The sequence below is a fragment of the Salmo trutta genome, chromosome 14 (genome assembly GCF_901001165.1).
Source record: "Salmo trutta chromosome 14, fSalTru1.1, whole genome shotgun sequence".
Taxonomy (NCBI): domain Eukaryota; kingdom Metazoa; phylum Chordata; class Actinopteri; order Salmoniformes; family Salmonidae; genus Salmo; species Salmo trutta.
Window position 1 is genome coordinate 45,714,052 of NC_042970.1, and position 15,852 is coordinate 45,729,903.

At 42.1% G+C, this 15,852-nt stretch overlaps 1 protein-coding gene across 1 annotated transcript in view; it reads right to left on the bottom strand.

The window, feature by feature from the left end:
- The window catches only part of LOC115147822 (ERC protein 2), an 89,967-nt gene that overhangs the window by 10,637 nt on the left and 63,478 nt on the right, over positions 1-15,852 (bottom strand). The window contains exons 10-14 of the mRNA XM_029690104.1: positions 15,696-15,836; positions 15,335-15,475; positions 11,146-11,181; positions 3,212-3,453; positions 2,110-2,268 (exon numbers count right to left, since the gene is read on the bottom strand). Of these exons, the coding sequence (XP_029545964.1) occupies positions 2,110-2,268; positions 3,212-3,453; positions 11,146-11,181; positions 15,335-15,475; positions 15,696-15,836 (719 nt within the window). The remainder of the gene's footprint in view (positions 1-2,109; positions 2,269-3,211; positions 3,454-11,145; positions 11,182-15,334; positions 15,476-15,695; positions 15,837-15,852) is intronic.

Genomic DNA, 15,852 nt, shown 5'->3' on the forward strand with positions numbered 1-15,852 from the left:
ACACGCACCTCCGGGCAAGTGCGAGGAGCAGGCACAGGGCGTACCAGGCTGGATATACTTACTGGAGGCCTGGTATGTGGGGCAGCCACAGAGCGCACCAGCCTGTGAATGCGCACTGGCGACATTGTGCGCATCACCGCATAACACAGTGCTTGCTCAGTCACTCGGTCCCGACGGTAAGCACGAGGAGTTGGCTCAGGTCTCCAACCTGACTCTTCCAATCCCCCCATGTGCCCCCCCCCAAAACAAATTGGGGGCTGCCTCTCGTGCTTCCCTCGTTGCCGTGCTCTCGCTGCTTCCACCTGTTCCCATGGGAGGCGCTTTTCTCCTGCCCCTAATTCCTCCAAAGCCCTGGATATACTCCTCCTCATCTCCTCAATAGACCAGGAAGCCATTTTCTCCTGGGTGTCTTCCCAGGTCCATTTCTCCGGACCACGCTGCTTGGTCTCTTGGTGGTGGGATCTTCTGTGACGATCGTCAAAAGGAGTAGACCAAGGTGCAGCGTGGTAAGTGCTCATATTTCTTTATTGTAACTCAGAACACTAAATGCAAATAATAAACAACGAAAAACAAACATCACGTTCTGCAGGCTTACTGAGCTGTACAAAAACAAGATCCCACACTGAAGGAGGGAAAAAGGGCTGCTTAAGTATGGTTCCCAATCAGAGACAACGATAGACAGCTGCCTCTGATTAGGAACCATACTCGGCCAATCAAAGGAAAAAACAACATAGAAATATAACACATAGACTGCCCACCCCACACCCTGACCTAACAAAATAGAGAAATAAACCGTCTCTCTCAGGTCAGGGCGTGACAGCGTCCTTCCTAAATCAGTTGCTGGAGAGGAATGGGGACAGAAAGAAAGAAGCCTGTACAAAAAAAAGTATTCCAAAACATGCATCCTATTTGCAACAATGCTCTAAAGTAATAATGCAAAAACTGTGGCAAAACAATTAACTTTTTGACCTGAGTATTGTGTTTGCGGCAAATCCAATACATTACAGAGTACCACTCTCCATATTTCCAAGCATAGTGGTGGCTTCATCATGTTATGGGTATGCTTGTAAGTGTTAAGGACTGGAAGTTTTTCAGGATAAAAAAAGAAACTGAATGGAGCTAAGCACAGGCAAAATCCATGAGGAAAACCTGGTTCAGTCTGCTTTCCACCAGATACTGGAGAGGAATTCACCTTTCAGCAGGACAATAACTAAAACACAAGGCCACATCTACACTGGAGTTGCTTACCAAGAAGACATTGAATGTTCCTGAGTGGCCTTAAAGTTTTGCCTTAAATCTGCAAACAAATCTATGGCAAGACCTGAAAATGGCTGTCTAGCAATGATCAACAACCAATTTGACAGAGCTTGAAGAATTTTGAAAAGAATAATGGGCAAATGAAATAACTCAAGGGATATGAATCATTTCTGGAGGCACTGTATAACATTCCTTTTTTTCAATTTCCCATTCTCACCTTAGTTACTGAATCATAAAGGGTGTGCAGATACGGGTGGAGAAGCAGGTTGAAGACATGCACACAATGATGCAAGCACATGCACATACAACATAACACACACTCACACACAAAGCATGCACGCAAACACGCACACACATACACAAATACATACGCACACACGGACACACACACACATACACAAACACATATGCACACACGGACACCCACCCACACACACACACACACACACACACACACACACACACACACACACACACACACACACACACACACACACACACACACACACACACACACACACACACACACACACACACACACACACACACACAGATGCAGACTTTTGCAAAACTTCTGTCATGAAAGTTGCAAAACAGATCCAGTGATCTTTACATAACATGGACGAGCTGATGGGCTTCCAAATCAAACCAAAGAAATGAACAGATGAGAGCAGCAGAGAGCCCATAGCATTGGTATAAAGATCTGTGGATCTCTCAGTCGTACAGACTGAAAGCAGGCAGACCCGGACAGACAGACATACGAACAGGTGAGACCAGATGCAGGTGCAGTCGCAGTCGCAGACGTAAACCACGAGGGCAGCCGAGCTGAAGTGCCAGGGGCAGAGCACTCACTTTCCCAGGAAATCCCACACCATTCCCCCTATCTGCTGGGGGGCAGCGGGGGCAGCGGAGGACACAGGGGGGAGTGGGTCAGGGGGGGCTCTGCCACCGGGACCGTGGCGAGGGACAGGGCCGAGGCCGGGGCGAGGGACAGGGGCAGAGTGAGGGGGGCTGGGCCAGGGGTAGAAGGAGGAGGATGAGAAGTGTAAAGTGTTGGGTAGATACAGAGAAAGAAAGAAAGAAAGAAAGAAAGAAAGAAAGAAAGAAAGAAAGAAAGAAAGAAAGAAAGAAAGAAAGGAAGGAAGGAAGGAAGGAAGGAAGGAAGGAAGGAAGGAAGGAAGGAAGGAAGGAAGGAAGGAAGGAAGGAAGGAAGGAAGGAAGGAAGGAAGGAAGGAAAAAAGAAAGAAAGAAAGAAAGAAAGAAAGAAAGAAAGAAAGAAAGAAAGAAAGAAAGAAAGAAAGAAAGAAAGAAAGAAAGAAAATGTTTAAGGGAGAGGAGGTGGATTGCCAGGAGTGAAGGGCAGCAGGAAAGAAGACATGGAGACATAGAGAGAGGAAAAAGGAGAGGTTGGCGTGAACAAGGAAAATTTAAAAGAGGAAGATTTGGGAAAAGATGGTAAAGAAGAACAAAAACACTCTGTTAATTAATCCAACAGTCACATCATGAGTTTGGCACACGGAATATAATGGCACCGTATCACTGCCAGGGGGTGCTCATGAGACAATAATTTACAGTTTGACCCACCTTGAATGTCAGGACAGACCCTTTTCTGCAGTATTTTACATGACCACTTGGGTTCTTACTAAAATGGCCAATCCAAAGTCTAAAGATGAAATGTTTGGTTCATTAATGCTCTATGAACTATAAGTAGGACGCAGGTTGCCACCATTGACTAGTACAGGACCCAAGCAGGGCAAAACATAGGAGGGCATGGATGGACACCAGAGCAGCACAGTACAGTCACAGACTCACAGGATGATGTAACACCCAATATACCATCAATACCAACAATAACAACAACAGGATGAGCGACTACGTCAACTGCACAAGAGCACATGCACATACAAGCTCACTTACACAGAGTAACAGAAACAAAACGTAGCAACGGTATTACCTCTCCAGCTCGGCGATCTTCTTGTCCTTGTCGTTCTTCTCGCTCTCCACCTCTCGGAGGATGGTCAGTAGCCTCTCCACCTCCGCCTGGGCCTTGCCAGACTCCTCCTTGTAGTAGGACACTTCCTTCTCCAGGAGCTTGACCCGCTGTTCCCGCTCCCGCTCCACGTAGTCTGGGTTCCCCCTGGAGACCAGCCCCGCCATCTGCTGCTGCTGTTGGACCTCGTGGACCTCGTGGGCCTTCTGCATGGTCATAGACGTGGGGGAAACAGACACATACACACACACGGACGCAAGTATGAACACACACACACACACACACACACACACAGAGGGGAGAGAACACAGAACAGGCAAGCTCCACAGTCAGTCAGTTTCTTATATGAACTAGTCATCTTCTCTCCTCTCCCTCTCCTCACTTCTCTTCTTTCTCTCTCTCTCTCTCTCTCTCTCTCTCTCTCTCTGTACTATTTGAATAGAGCATAGCGAACTGGTGGCATCAGAACCACTACTGGCTCATTAGCTCTGACTGAGACTGTCATTTCTTCCATTAAACAGTCCCGTGATCGCAACTGAAGGCTGCTTATGCCTGTTACGATATGCTAACGCTAACAGGAAATACAAGCGATATGGAAAAGTTGAGATTCGCAATTCTGTCATTAGTGTCAATAGTTTGCCTCCTTACAGACTCGCTGACCTCATGACATTAACTTTTTAGGAGCCAAAGCAGACTGTTTTCCATACACAGATTAAAAAGCCTAGTCCTGGACAAAAGAGCACTTTCAACATTTAGCATGAATTCCTTTTAGTCCAGGAGTCAGCTTAATCTGGGTTGGGGGAAACAGGCCCTGCGTGTACAGGAAGGACTAAGGCCTGTATCCACAAAGCATCTCTGAGTAGGAGTGCTGATCTAGGCTCCTCACCTGTCTATACGATCTTATTCCTTATCATCTCAAAGGTTAAACTGATCATAGATCTGCGCTCCTACTCTGAGATGCTTTGGGAATTTAGGCCCTGGTTATAATCACTAGGTATAATCACTGTCATCTCGCCTCTCTTATCCCTCTGGATAATCACACCGTATCACCTGTAGTGTGTCCAAGTCATTGAACTAGGATAGGGTTTTGACCATCATACAGTACAAATTGAACAGCTTGAGTCCTCTTCTAAACACACAAAACAGATCAGAAGTACACATCACCTCTGACAGTCACAGAGCAACACCACAGACCCAGCACAAGAGCTAATGCAACGAGAGAGCATACTGTATCTAGACAAATATACACCACCACAGTAAGCCACTTCAACCACTGCCAATGTTAGAAGGGTAATATTATGCCTCTATTAAATTGACCACTTATCAACGTGTAGACAGTGAAGCGAGCCACACAGTGACGATAAAACAAAGCATGCGATAATCAGGAGGACCAATCACAGCATGCAAAGCAAGTCCAACGCAGCAGGGAAGACAATCTTTGCAATGCTTTCCCCATGAACAGAGTCAGGTCAATCCAGCAGTGACAACAAGTGACATATTTCAAGCATGAGGAGTAAGGTCAGAACTAAAAGTTTGGGGGAATCTAATGCTCTTAGCTGCGGGTGGGGTTTGTTGCGTACCTCTAACTGATATGGCACACTATTCCCTACAGTGTACTACCCTATGGGCCCTGGACACGGGTAGTGCAGTATAGGGAAAGGGTGCTGTTTGGAACACACCCTTATAGGCCCTAAACAGGTATGCACGGCCTATTGCTACACTAACATTGGTTAATTATTAAATCCAAGTTTGTTTAAACAAAGCTGTACAGAGCTGATGGATATCTTGGTATTTTACTATTAATCATAAGTCATGATGCCGGATGTGAGAACACGCTAGGAATATTTGTAAGAAAATCATATTATACCACCATTGCACGGGTCTTAAAACAATTATTTCTTACAGAGACCAAGGGTTGAGCATCAACAATAGAGTAGGCCTACTATCAAGACACAAAAAAACTAGCCCAAACTGTATAGTCATACATACATCTAGCTATGCTTAGCTAAGCAAAAGGGTAAGCTAAATGCTAAGTTAAATGCTAAGCTCAAAGTGGAACTGACAGCTTTTTAACTACTTTACAGATATGAAACAAACAGACAATCATAATATCAGTAAAAAATATCAAATTCCCAATTTATGCTACAAAACCAACTTTATAAGAGGTTTTGAAAAATAGGTACTATTTGACTCAACATTCCAATGACGTACACTAAAGCCTTCCTGGCAGAATAGACAGATGTTGTTCAATGCATGATTCATAGAATTCACCAATACACTGCTTAGTAGTCCAAAAAATATTGCTATTAATTTATATATCACAGCTGGCCTGGTACATTGTTTGCTGCCTCCATTTGGGATGCACTGTTTCAGTTTTAATGACTCTATTTTGGACAAAAATGAATGTAACTAAGGCTGGGAATGTCAATATAATCAAACTAGTAAGGGCAATGATCACAAGTCAGTCATAACTTGGTAAATAGGCTAGCGTATCTATTTATGTAGCAAGCTAAAAACACGCAGCCTAACATTAGCTAGATAGCTAGCTAGTTGCTAGGAGGATGTCCTGTCATTGGAGGAGTGGGTGAGTGACTGACTTGTTCCCCTCATATTGTTTTTCGGTGGCTGTACACAGCTAGAGATGCAGGTGTCATTTGGTTAGCTATCAAGAACTTGAGCGACTGTTATCCAGATTGCATATCTCTTGCATTCGCACATTCACTCTGGCTTTCTACTCCGATTTCAGAGCACTCTCGTATGAGTGTGCCAGAGCACAGGGTAACTGATTAATTTACGCAATACACGCTGAATATGACCGGTGTCAGTAAACGCAGGCAAAACAAGTAGTCACGAATGCTCTAGATAACATGTAAACAGCCTAGCTAACCAGCACTGCTAGAGGTGAGTAAAATGGTCAGAGTGAGGTGTTCTCTCATTTCTGTCTGGAAGTAGATAGCTAGCAAGCTAGCCAACTTTAGCCAGGCAGGCAAGCTGCAGAAGGACGAGTAGGCTATAATTCCACATCGTTTATCAGTGCGATTTTGACGGCCAACTAGCTGAAAAAGTTTGAGAGGGTTTATCTAATGTTCCTTCGTTATATTTTAGCTCATCTTGCTCTGGCGAGCATTAGTTGTTGATCTTGTTGTTGTTGATGTGCCTAACTGAAGGACAGAGAGACTACCTTTTAATGGTTGTGAGAGCTTCAAAGATCCTTGGTGTCCACATCACCAACAAACTAACATGGTCCAAGCACACCAAGACAGTCATGAAGCGGACACAACAAAACCTATTCCCCCTCAGGAGACTGAAAAGATTTGACATGGGTCCTCAGTTCCTCAAAAGGTTCTACAGCTGCACTATTGAGAACATCCTGACTGGTTGCATCACTGCCTGGTATGGCAACTGCTCGGACTCCGACCGCAAGGCACTAACAAGGGTAGTGTGAACGGCCCAGTACATCACTGGGGCCAAGCTTCCTGCCATCCAGGACCTCTACACCGGGCGGTGTCAGAGGAAGGCCCTAAAAATGTTCAAAGACTCCAGCCAACATAGTCATAGACTGTTCTCTCTGCTACCTCACGGCAAGCGGTGCCGGAGTGCCAAGTCTAGGTCCAAGAGGCTTCTAAACAGCTTCTAGCCCCAAGCCAAAAAGACTCCTGAACATCTAGTCAAATGGCTACCCAAACTATTTGCATTGCCCCCCTCCCCTCTCCACACCACTGCCACTCTCTGTTGTCATCTATGCATAGTCACTTTAATAACTCCACCTACATGTACATACTACTTCAACTAACCAGTGCCCCCGCACATTGACTCTGTACCGACACCCCCTATATATATTGTTATTTTTTACTGCTGCTCTTTAATTACTTGTTACTTTTATCTCTAATTCTTTTCCATATTTTTTGAAACTGCACTTTTGGTTAGGGGCTCGTTAGTAAGCATTTCACTGTAAGGTCTACACCTGTATTCGGCGCATGTGACTAACAAAATTTGATTTGATTTGATGTGTTTGACCAATAGGACTGTAAGTGCCCAAATGTAAGAGGACTCCCGTGGTATTGACGTATTTGCAGAAATCCATTCAGGTGTATTTTGTGTCTTTTGGCGAATGCGTTCTAATGATCTAAAGTTGCACTGTTGTAACTGCCTGTAAACACACAGTCCAGTTCAAAGTGAATAATGGTAGGCCTGTTTGCACAAAGGCCTACTGTAGCTCAGATTGGCCATGGTGCTCCGATCTGCGTAGACTCCGGTCCTGGACGAGATGGATGTTTTTATTCGGTTTTATTTACTGAGGTGTCTGTTAATTGTCCAAACGCACGGCGCTTTCCCACTCTATATTACTATAGAATTTTCACAAATGCCTTAACTCCACAAATTTCTTGTCAACAAACTATAGTTTTGGCAAGTCAGTTAGGACATCCACTTTGTGCAGGACACAAGTAATTTTTCCAACAATTGTTTACAGACAGATTATTTCACTTATAATTCACTGTATCACAATTCCAGTGGGTCAGAAGTTTACATATACTAAATTGACTGTGCCTTTAACTTCTTTGGGATAGGGGGCAGTATTTTCACGGCCGGATAAAAAACGTACCCGATTTAATCTGGTTACTACTCCCCAGAAACTAGAATATGCATATAATTAGTAGATTTGGATAGAAAACACTAAAGTTTCTAAAACTGTTTGAATGGTGTCTGTGAGTATAACAGAACTCATATGGCAGGCCAAAACCTGAGAAGATTCCATACAGGAAGTGCCCTGTCTGACAATTTGTTGTCCTTCTGTTGCATCTCTATCAACATTACAGCATCTGTGCTGTAACGTGACACTTTCTAAGGCTTCCATTGGCTCTCTAAAGCCGCCAGAAAGTGGAATGGGGTGTCTGCTGTCTCTGGGCAAAGTACAGCAGCAGAGTTTGTAAGTGGTCAGCCTGGGGACAGTGAGACTGGAGATGCGAGGTCACGAGAACTCGCCATGTTTTTCTTTCAGTCTTTGAATGAATACAACGTCGCCCGGTTGGAATATTATCGCTATTTTACGAGAAAAATAGCATAAAAATAGATTTTAAACAGCGTTTGACATGCTTCTAAGTACGGTAATGGAATAATTAGAATTTTTTTGTCACGAAATGCGCTCGCGCGTTACCCTTCGGATAGTGACCTGAACGCACGAACAAAACGGAGGTATTTGGATATAACTATGGATTATTTGGAACCAAAACAACATTTGTTGTTGAAGTAGAAGTCCTGGGAGTGCATTCTGACGAAGAACAACAAAGGTAATCCAATTTTTCTAATAGTAATTCTGAGTTTAGGTGACCCCGAAGTTGGCGGATGTCAAAATAGCTAGCCGTGATGGCCGAGCTATGTACTCAGAATATTGCAAAATGTGCTTTCGCCGAAAAGCTATTTTAAAATCAGAGATAGCGATTGCATAAAGGAGTTCTGTATCTATAATTCTTCAAATAATTGTTATGTTTTTTGTCAACGTTTATCATGAGTAATTTAGTAAATTCACCGGAAGTTTTCGGTGGGTATGCTAGTTCTGAACATCACATGCTAATGTAAAAAGCTGGTTTTTGATATAAATATGAACTTGATTGAACAAAACATGCATGTATTGTATAACATAATGTCCTAGGAGTGTCATCTGATGAAGATCATCAAAGGTTAGTGCTGCATTTAGCTGTGGTTTGGGTTTATGTGACATATATGCTTGCTTGGAAAATGGCTGTGTGATTATTTGTGTCTACGTACTCTCCTTACATAATTTAATGTTTTGCTTTCGCTGTAAAGCCTTTTGAAATCGGACAATGTGGTTAGATTAACGAGAGTCTTATGTTTAAAATGGTGTAAAATAGTTGATTGTTTGAGAAAATTAAATTGTGGTATTTTAGTTGGTTTTGTATTTTGCGCCGTGCGATGCCATTGGCTGTTGGCTAGGGGTTCCGCAGGCGGAACGGGGTTCCGCTAGCAGAACGTCTGTCCTCAACAGGTTAAACAGCTTGGAAACAGTGCGAAAAGTGCAAGTCAATCCCAGAACAACAGCGAAGGACCTTGTGAAGATGCTGGAGGAAACAGGTACAAAAGTATCTATATCCACAGTAAAACGAGTGCTATATCGACATAACCTGAAAGGCCGCTCAGCAAGGAAGAAGTCACTTCTCCAACACCACCATTAATAAGCCAGACTACGGTTTGCAACTGCACATGTGGACAAACTTTAATAATGAAAAAATGTATGAAATAAATGTATCACTAGCCACTTTAAGCAATGCCACTTTATATAATGTTTACATACCCTACATTACTTATCTCATATGTATATACTGTACTATATACCATCTACTGCATCTTGTCTATGCCGTTCGGCCATCGCTCATCCATATATTTTTATATACATATTCTTATTCATTCCTTTACACTTGTGTGTATAAGGTAGTTGTTGTGAAATTGTTAGGTTAGATTACTTGTTAGATATTACTGCATGGTCGGAACTAGAAGCACAAGCATTTCTCTACACTCGCATTTCCATCTGCTAACCATGTGTATGTGACAAATAAAATTTGATTTGAAGATCGTACTTTTTGGAGAAATGTCCTCTGGTCTGATGAAACAAAAATAGAACTGTTTGGCCATAATGACCATCGTTATGTTTGGAGGAAAACGGGGGAGGCTTGCAAGCCGAAGAACACCATCCCATCCATGAAGCACGGAGGTGGCAGCATCATGTTGTGGTGTTGCTTTGCGGCAGGAGGGACTGGTGCACTTCACAAAATAGATGGCATCATGAGGGGGGAAAATTATGTGGATATATTGAAGCAACATCTCAAGACATCAGTCAGGAATTTAAAGCTTGGTCCCAAATGGGTCTTCCAAATGCACAATGACCCCAAGCATACTTCCAAAGTTGTGGCAAAATAGCTTAAGGACAATAAAGTCAAGGTACTGGAGTGGCCATCACAAAGCCCTGACCTCAACCCTATAGAAAATGTGTGGGCAGAACTGAAAAAGCTTGTGCAAACAAGGAGGCCTACAAACCTGACTCAGTTACACCAGTTCTGTCAGGAGGAATGGGCCAAAATTCACCCAACTTATTGTGGGAAGCTTGTGGAAGGCTACCCAAAACGTTCGACCCAAGTTAAACAATATAAAGGCAATGCTACCAATACTAATTGAGTATATGTACACTTCTGACCCACTGGGAATGTGATGAAAGAAATAAAAGCTGAAATAAATCTCTCTCTACTATTATTCTGACATTTCACATTCTTAAAATAATGTGGTGATCCTAACTGACCTAAGACAGGGAATTTTTACTAGGATTAAATGTACGCAATTGTGAAAAACTGAGTTTAAATGTATTTGGCTAAGGTGTATGTAAACTTCCGACTTCAACTGTATGTAATTCCCAAACATTGCAAGAATTCAGGAAAATTTGAAAATGACCATATGTGCTCGCTTGTCAGAAAATGTTTTAAAAAGTGTCATATTCTTCCTGGGGGTGTATATGAACTGATTTTAATACGATTTCATGTTGCTAAAATGCTGTCAGTTCCACTTTAATGTTAAGCTCACCAAGAACAGAGGCGAATATCCAACTCCCAAAAAATATACTTTTTTACATTAATATTAAATGCCTAACTCATAATATGAGTGTAGTTGGAAAGCTAAATCATTCTCACTAAGTGCAAAGGTCAACATGCATAATACATGATGTGATAGATACACCAGTGACAGTGTAACTGGGTCCATGTGACCATGACATGATCACCCACTAGTTAGATAGCACGTTCCAGGATTTTAAGGTGGATTTTGGTGGGCGGAGGGTGTCCTCATGCTTTCAATATGTGCCACCACAGAGAGCTCCGGGGCGGAGAAGGACTTACAGGGTTGTTCATCTGACTGAACAGCTGCTCTGCTTGCTACATTGCAAAGGAAAGTGGTGAAGGGGGGAGACGGGGGAAACGAGGTGGGAGGGGGAGACCCGGGGGAGACCCGGGGGAAGATAGCGTTAGCATGTAGCTCCATTAGCCAGAGGAGAGTGGAAACAGCAGGATCAGGGTAGAACAGACTAGCCTGGTGCCAGATCTGTTTGTGCTCTCTTGAAAAATCCTATATGGTCAATGTCATTCCAAACAGACAATGACCAAGGGAGTTGGCGAGACAGCACAAACTGTTCCTGGACCAAGCATAAGAACAGACATGTTACATGTTAAATGTTACATGTTAAAGCAGTATCAATACAGAGAACACGTTTACTGTATATGTTGAACAGTATGTTGAGACCATAGAAACAGAATTACACACAATATGGTCGCCGGACCACCCATCGTGGAACATTGACTTGAAAGGGGAATCCCGTTCTAGTAATTCTATTTCTATGGTTGAGACAGCCAGGACCACTGGAGAGGAACAGAGGGAGGAGGAGGACACAGTATGGGTGGTTATGGGACAGAGAGACACACGGGGAGATCTGATGGACATCTTTGCTCCCCATCTCAGCGGTTCTACGGTGTTGTAGGAACCTTATCTGAACGTTATTAACTCTGATCCAGTTATCACATTCTGTCACTATAGGAATTTATATGAACAGGTGTTTGTTGTCGCTGATGAGAGGGTTTTAACAAGCAGCATATTCAAATGAGGGATTGGACATTTTCACAATGTTGCTGCAGCGTTGTGTATGTGTGTGCTAATAGTAGCAGCAGCACTGTGAAAAGGGTGTGTGTTGGCAGGGACTGGGGTATATATCAGACATGCTTATTAGTAGAGAATGCTTCGGAGTTATCCTCCATGACAGATAAAACATGGCAGCTTTTACCACACTCAAGTCCAGTAACCAGCAGGGATAGCACATATAACCAGATTTAAACCAAAATGATCTTGAATTGAGGATGTTGCTGTATTATACAGTAGCAAATTAAGATTAGTGAAGCAATTTTTCCATAATTGGATATGGCTTGAATAATAAGTGATTTAAAGGGGGAATTAAGTATTTTCCAACTTAATGTTAGATGGTTCCTGATACTGAAAGTCGTCTATGGGCCAGGAGAATCTGTAATCCATGGTTCGGTTTTCTTTAAAAAGCCACTACAAACTTACACTAACTTGGCCACAGCTAGCGAAAACATTTTTTGAATGCAAGTGATAGGGGCAACTGTGCAATACTGAACATTACCTTTAATGTGACTATGCCTGGCAGCTGGACTTGATGCATGGTAAATTAAAAGAGAACATTGAGGCCGTCCCAAATGAGTTGTTCAGGTTGTCATCGCTAGTATACATAATAAACATCAGAACGAGAATAATGTACACCACTGGAGGCTGCTGAGGAGAGAACAGCTCATAATAATGGCTGGAATGGAGCGAATGGAATGTTATCAAACGGTGTATTTGATACCGTTCCACTAATTTCGCTCCAGCCATTACTATGAGCTCGAACTCCCAAATTAAGGTGCCACCAACCTCCTGTGCTGCACACTGTAAAAAGTGGGACAGCACTGCTGTTCATCTGAAGTGATTTTTCGGATTGGTATGGTCCAAAATGTCACTTTGGTTCGTTTTTTTTGTACTTTTTACCCATTTTTCTCCTCAATTGGTAGTTACAGTCTTGTCCCATCACTGCAACTCTCGTACGGACTCGGGAGAGGCGAAGGTCGAGTGCCATGCATCCTCCGAAACACGACCCTGCCAAGGCACACTGATTCTTGACACACTGATCGCTTAACCCGGAAGCCAGCCGCACCAATGTGTCAGAGGAAACACCTTACAATTGGCAACCGAAGTCAGCGTGCATGCGCCCGGACCGCCAAGCTCATGGGTCTCCTGATCGCGGCCGGCTGCGACACACCCGGGTCTGTAGTGTCTGTAGTGACACCACCTCAATTTGAAATCAAATAATGAATTTGACAGATCACTGGGATTTATTTAATTGAATGATAGCTTCTAAATAGCTTTCAACACCTCCTGCGCATTCGCATTGCATTGCGGTGGGTGCAATATAGCGGCGGCAATCTATCAGAAGAGTTGTGGGCGTGCAGTGAATGTCATTACATGTAATGTGTTCCGTTTTTTAAAATTTTGTATGATTGAATGTTCACTGCCAGCACTGAATCTTAAACAATATCTGCATAAGTACTGTGATACTAAAGAACCTGGAAAGGTTTCTATTGATGAGATGGTCACTATTTGGTTGTAATGTGAACATCTTATGAAAAGAAAGTGTTTGGAGTTGTTGTTTCATGCTATGGAACCAACTTAATATCTTGATGAACAGGAAATTAATTTAATTGCTTGTAACAAAATTTAAGAGATTTGGATAGGTAATTCCAATGTGACAAATCTACTTGGTACAACATGATAAAAATGGGTTGTATATACAGTGCATTCAGAAAGTATTCAGACCGCTTGACTTTTTCCACATTTTGTTACGTTACAGGCTTATTGAAAAACTTTTTTTTTTAAAGGCTCATCATTCTACACACAATACCCCATAATGACAAAGCGAAAACAAGTTTTTTGATTTTTTTTTAATATATATATATATATATATATATATATATATATATATATATATATATATATATATTTGCAAAAAATATATATATAAAAAGATATTGCATGTGTGTTATCAAATTTTGATACCCTAGTGAAACAGGAAGTGATGTAATGTCTCAATATAGTTACTTAAGACTTAGATAAACTTAAATAAGTGGAATTTAATTTGTGGTTTAATTTTGGTAGATGTTATTTACAATAATCTTTAAGGGTGCCACTAATTGTGAAACCTTGATTTGGAGGACATTGATTTTTAATTAAATCAAAAAATGATTTTGGTTGGTTCCATTGAAACATTAATAAAGTTCTCACATGTTGGTATTTTGAGTTTCTCTCTATAATTATATTGTTTATATTTGTTTAAGCATTGTTTGTGGATTGCCATTCAGGGGTGCCAGTAATTTTTGAGCCCACTGTATATATATATAAATGTTTTTAAATACCTTATTTACATAAGTATTCAATGAGACTCAAAATTGAGCTCAGGTGCACCCTGTTTCTATTGATCATCCTTGAGATGTTTTTAGAACTTGATTGGAGTCCACCTGTGGTAAACTCAATTGATTGGATATGATTTGGAAAGGCACACACCTGTCTATATAAGGTCCCACAGTTGACAGTGCATGTCAGAACAAAAACCAAGCTATGAGGTTGAAGGATTGTGTCGAGGCACAAATCTGGGGAAGGGTACAAAAACAGAGGAAACCTGGCATCATCCCTACGGTGACGCATGGTGGTGGCAGCATCATGCTGTGGGAATGTTTTTCAGCGGCACCTACTGGGAGACTAGTCAGGATCGAGGGAAAGATGAACGAAGCAAAGTACAGAGAGATCCTTTTTTTGAAAACCTGCTACAGGACCTCAGACTGGGGCAAAGGTTCACCTAGTATCCCCCATAATGACAAAGCAAAAACAGGTTTTTAGAAATCTTTGCAAATTTATTACAAATAAAAACAGAAATATCACATTTACTTAAGTATTCAGACCCTTTACTCAGTACTTTGTTGAATAACTTTTGGCAGTAATTACAGCCTTGAGTCTTCTTGGGTATGATGCTACAAGCTTGGCACACCTGTATTTAGGGAGTTTCTGCCATTCTTGGCTGTGTGCTTAGGGTCGTTGTATAGTGTAGATTGATAAGGGGGGAAAAACATTTTAATCCATTTTCGAATAAGGCCGTAACATAACGAAATTTGGAAAAGGTCAAGGGGCCTGAATACTTTCCAAATGCAATGTATATTCATTTCTATTTATGTTATTTATTAAGTTTAACCAAAGAGGGAAAGTAATTTGAGTGTTGAAAGAAATAGGTTTCAACTTGAAATATAGGTTTGTTAATGATCAAATCTAACAATTGCTATTGAATCATACATTTGGTTTCAACAAATGTCATTTACTTGCAATCAGTTGTTTTTTGTACTTTTTAGGTTGACCCAAAGAGTAATTATTTACAGTGCATCGTTGAATCCCAGCCACTTCCATTAACACTTTTAAATGATGAAGTGTTAGGAGACCTACCTTCTGTAACTGTGTCTCCAACTTACTACACTCCTCTTTCTTCTGCTCGATGGCCATCTCCAGAGACTTGAGCTTGGATTCTTTCTTCAGGCTGGAGGAGGCCAGGGATGAGGCGTGCTCCTTTAAGTCAATGAGACTGGACTACATGGGGACAAACAGGAACAGCGAGGACAGTCAGTACCAGACCAGGAGGCACAGCACAGTAGAAAAATAACAGGAACAGGCCAAACTGGGTCATACTTCCAGAGAGAACAGCATCCCATGTATTTGAAATGTCTTTGTGTTTTTATGCACGCTCAGAGCCGCAACAAAAATGTACCCCGTGGGGATAATAAAATCAATTATCTTATTTTACACTGACCTCCTTCTCCGTTAATTCCAGCTGCAGGGTGTTGACCTTCTCCTTGAGGTCCTTGTTCTCCTTCTTATAAGACTCCACTTCGTCCATCCTCTCGTTGTCCTCCCTCGCTCTCTGCTCCTTCAGTCTCTCTATAATACGCTCCTTAGAGACACACACA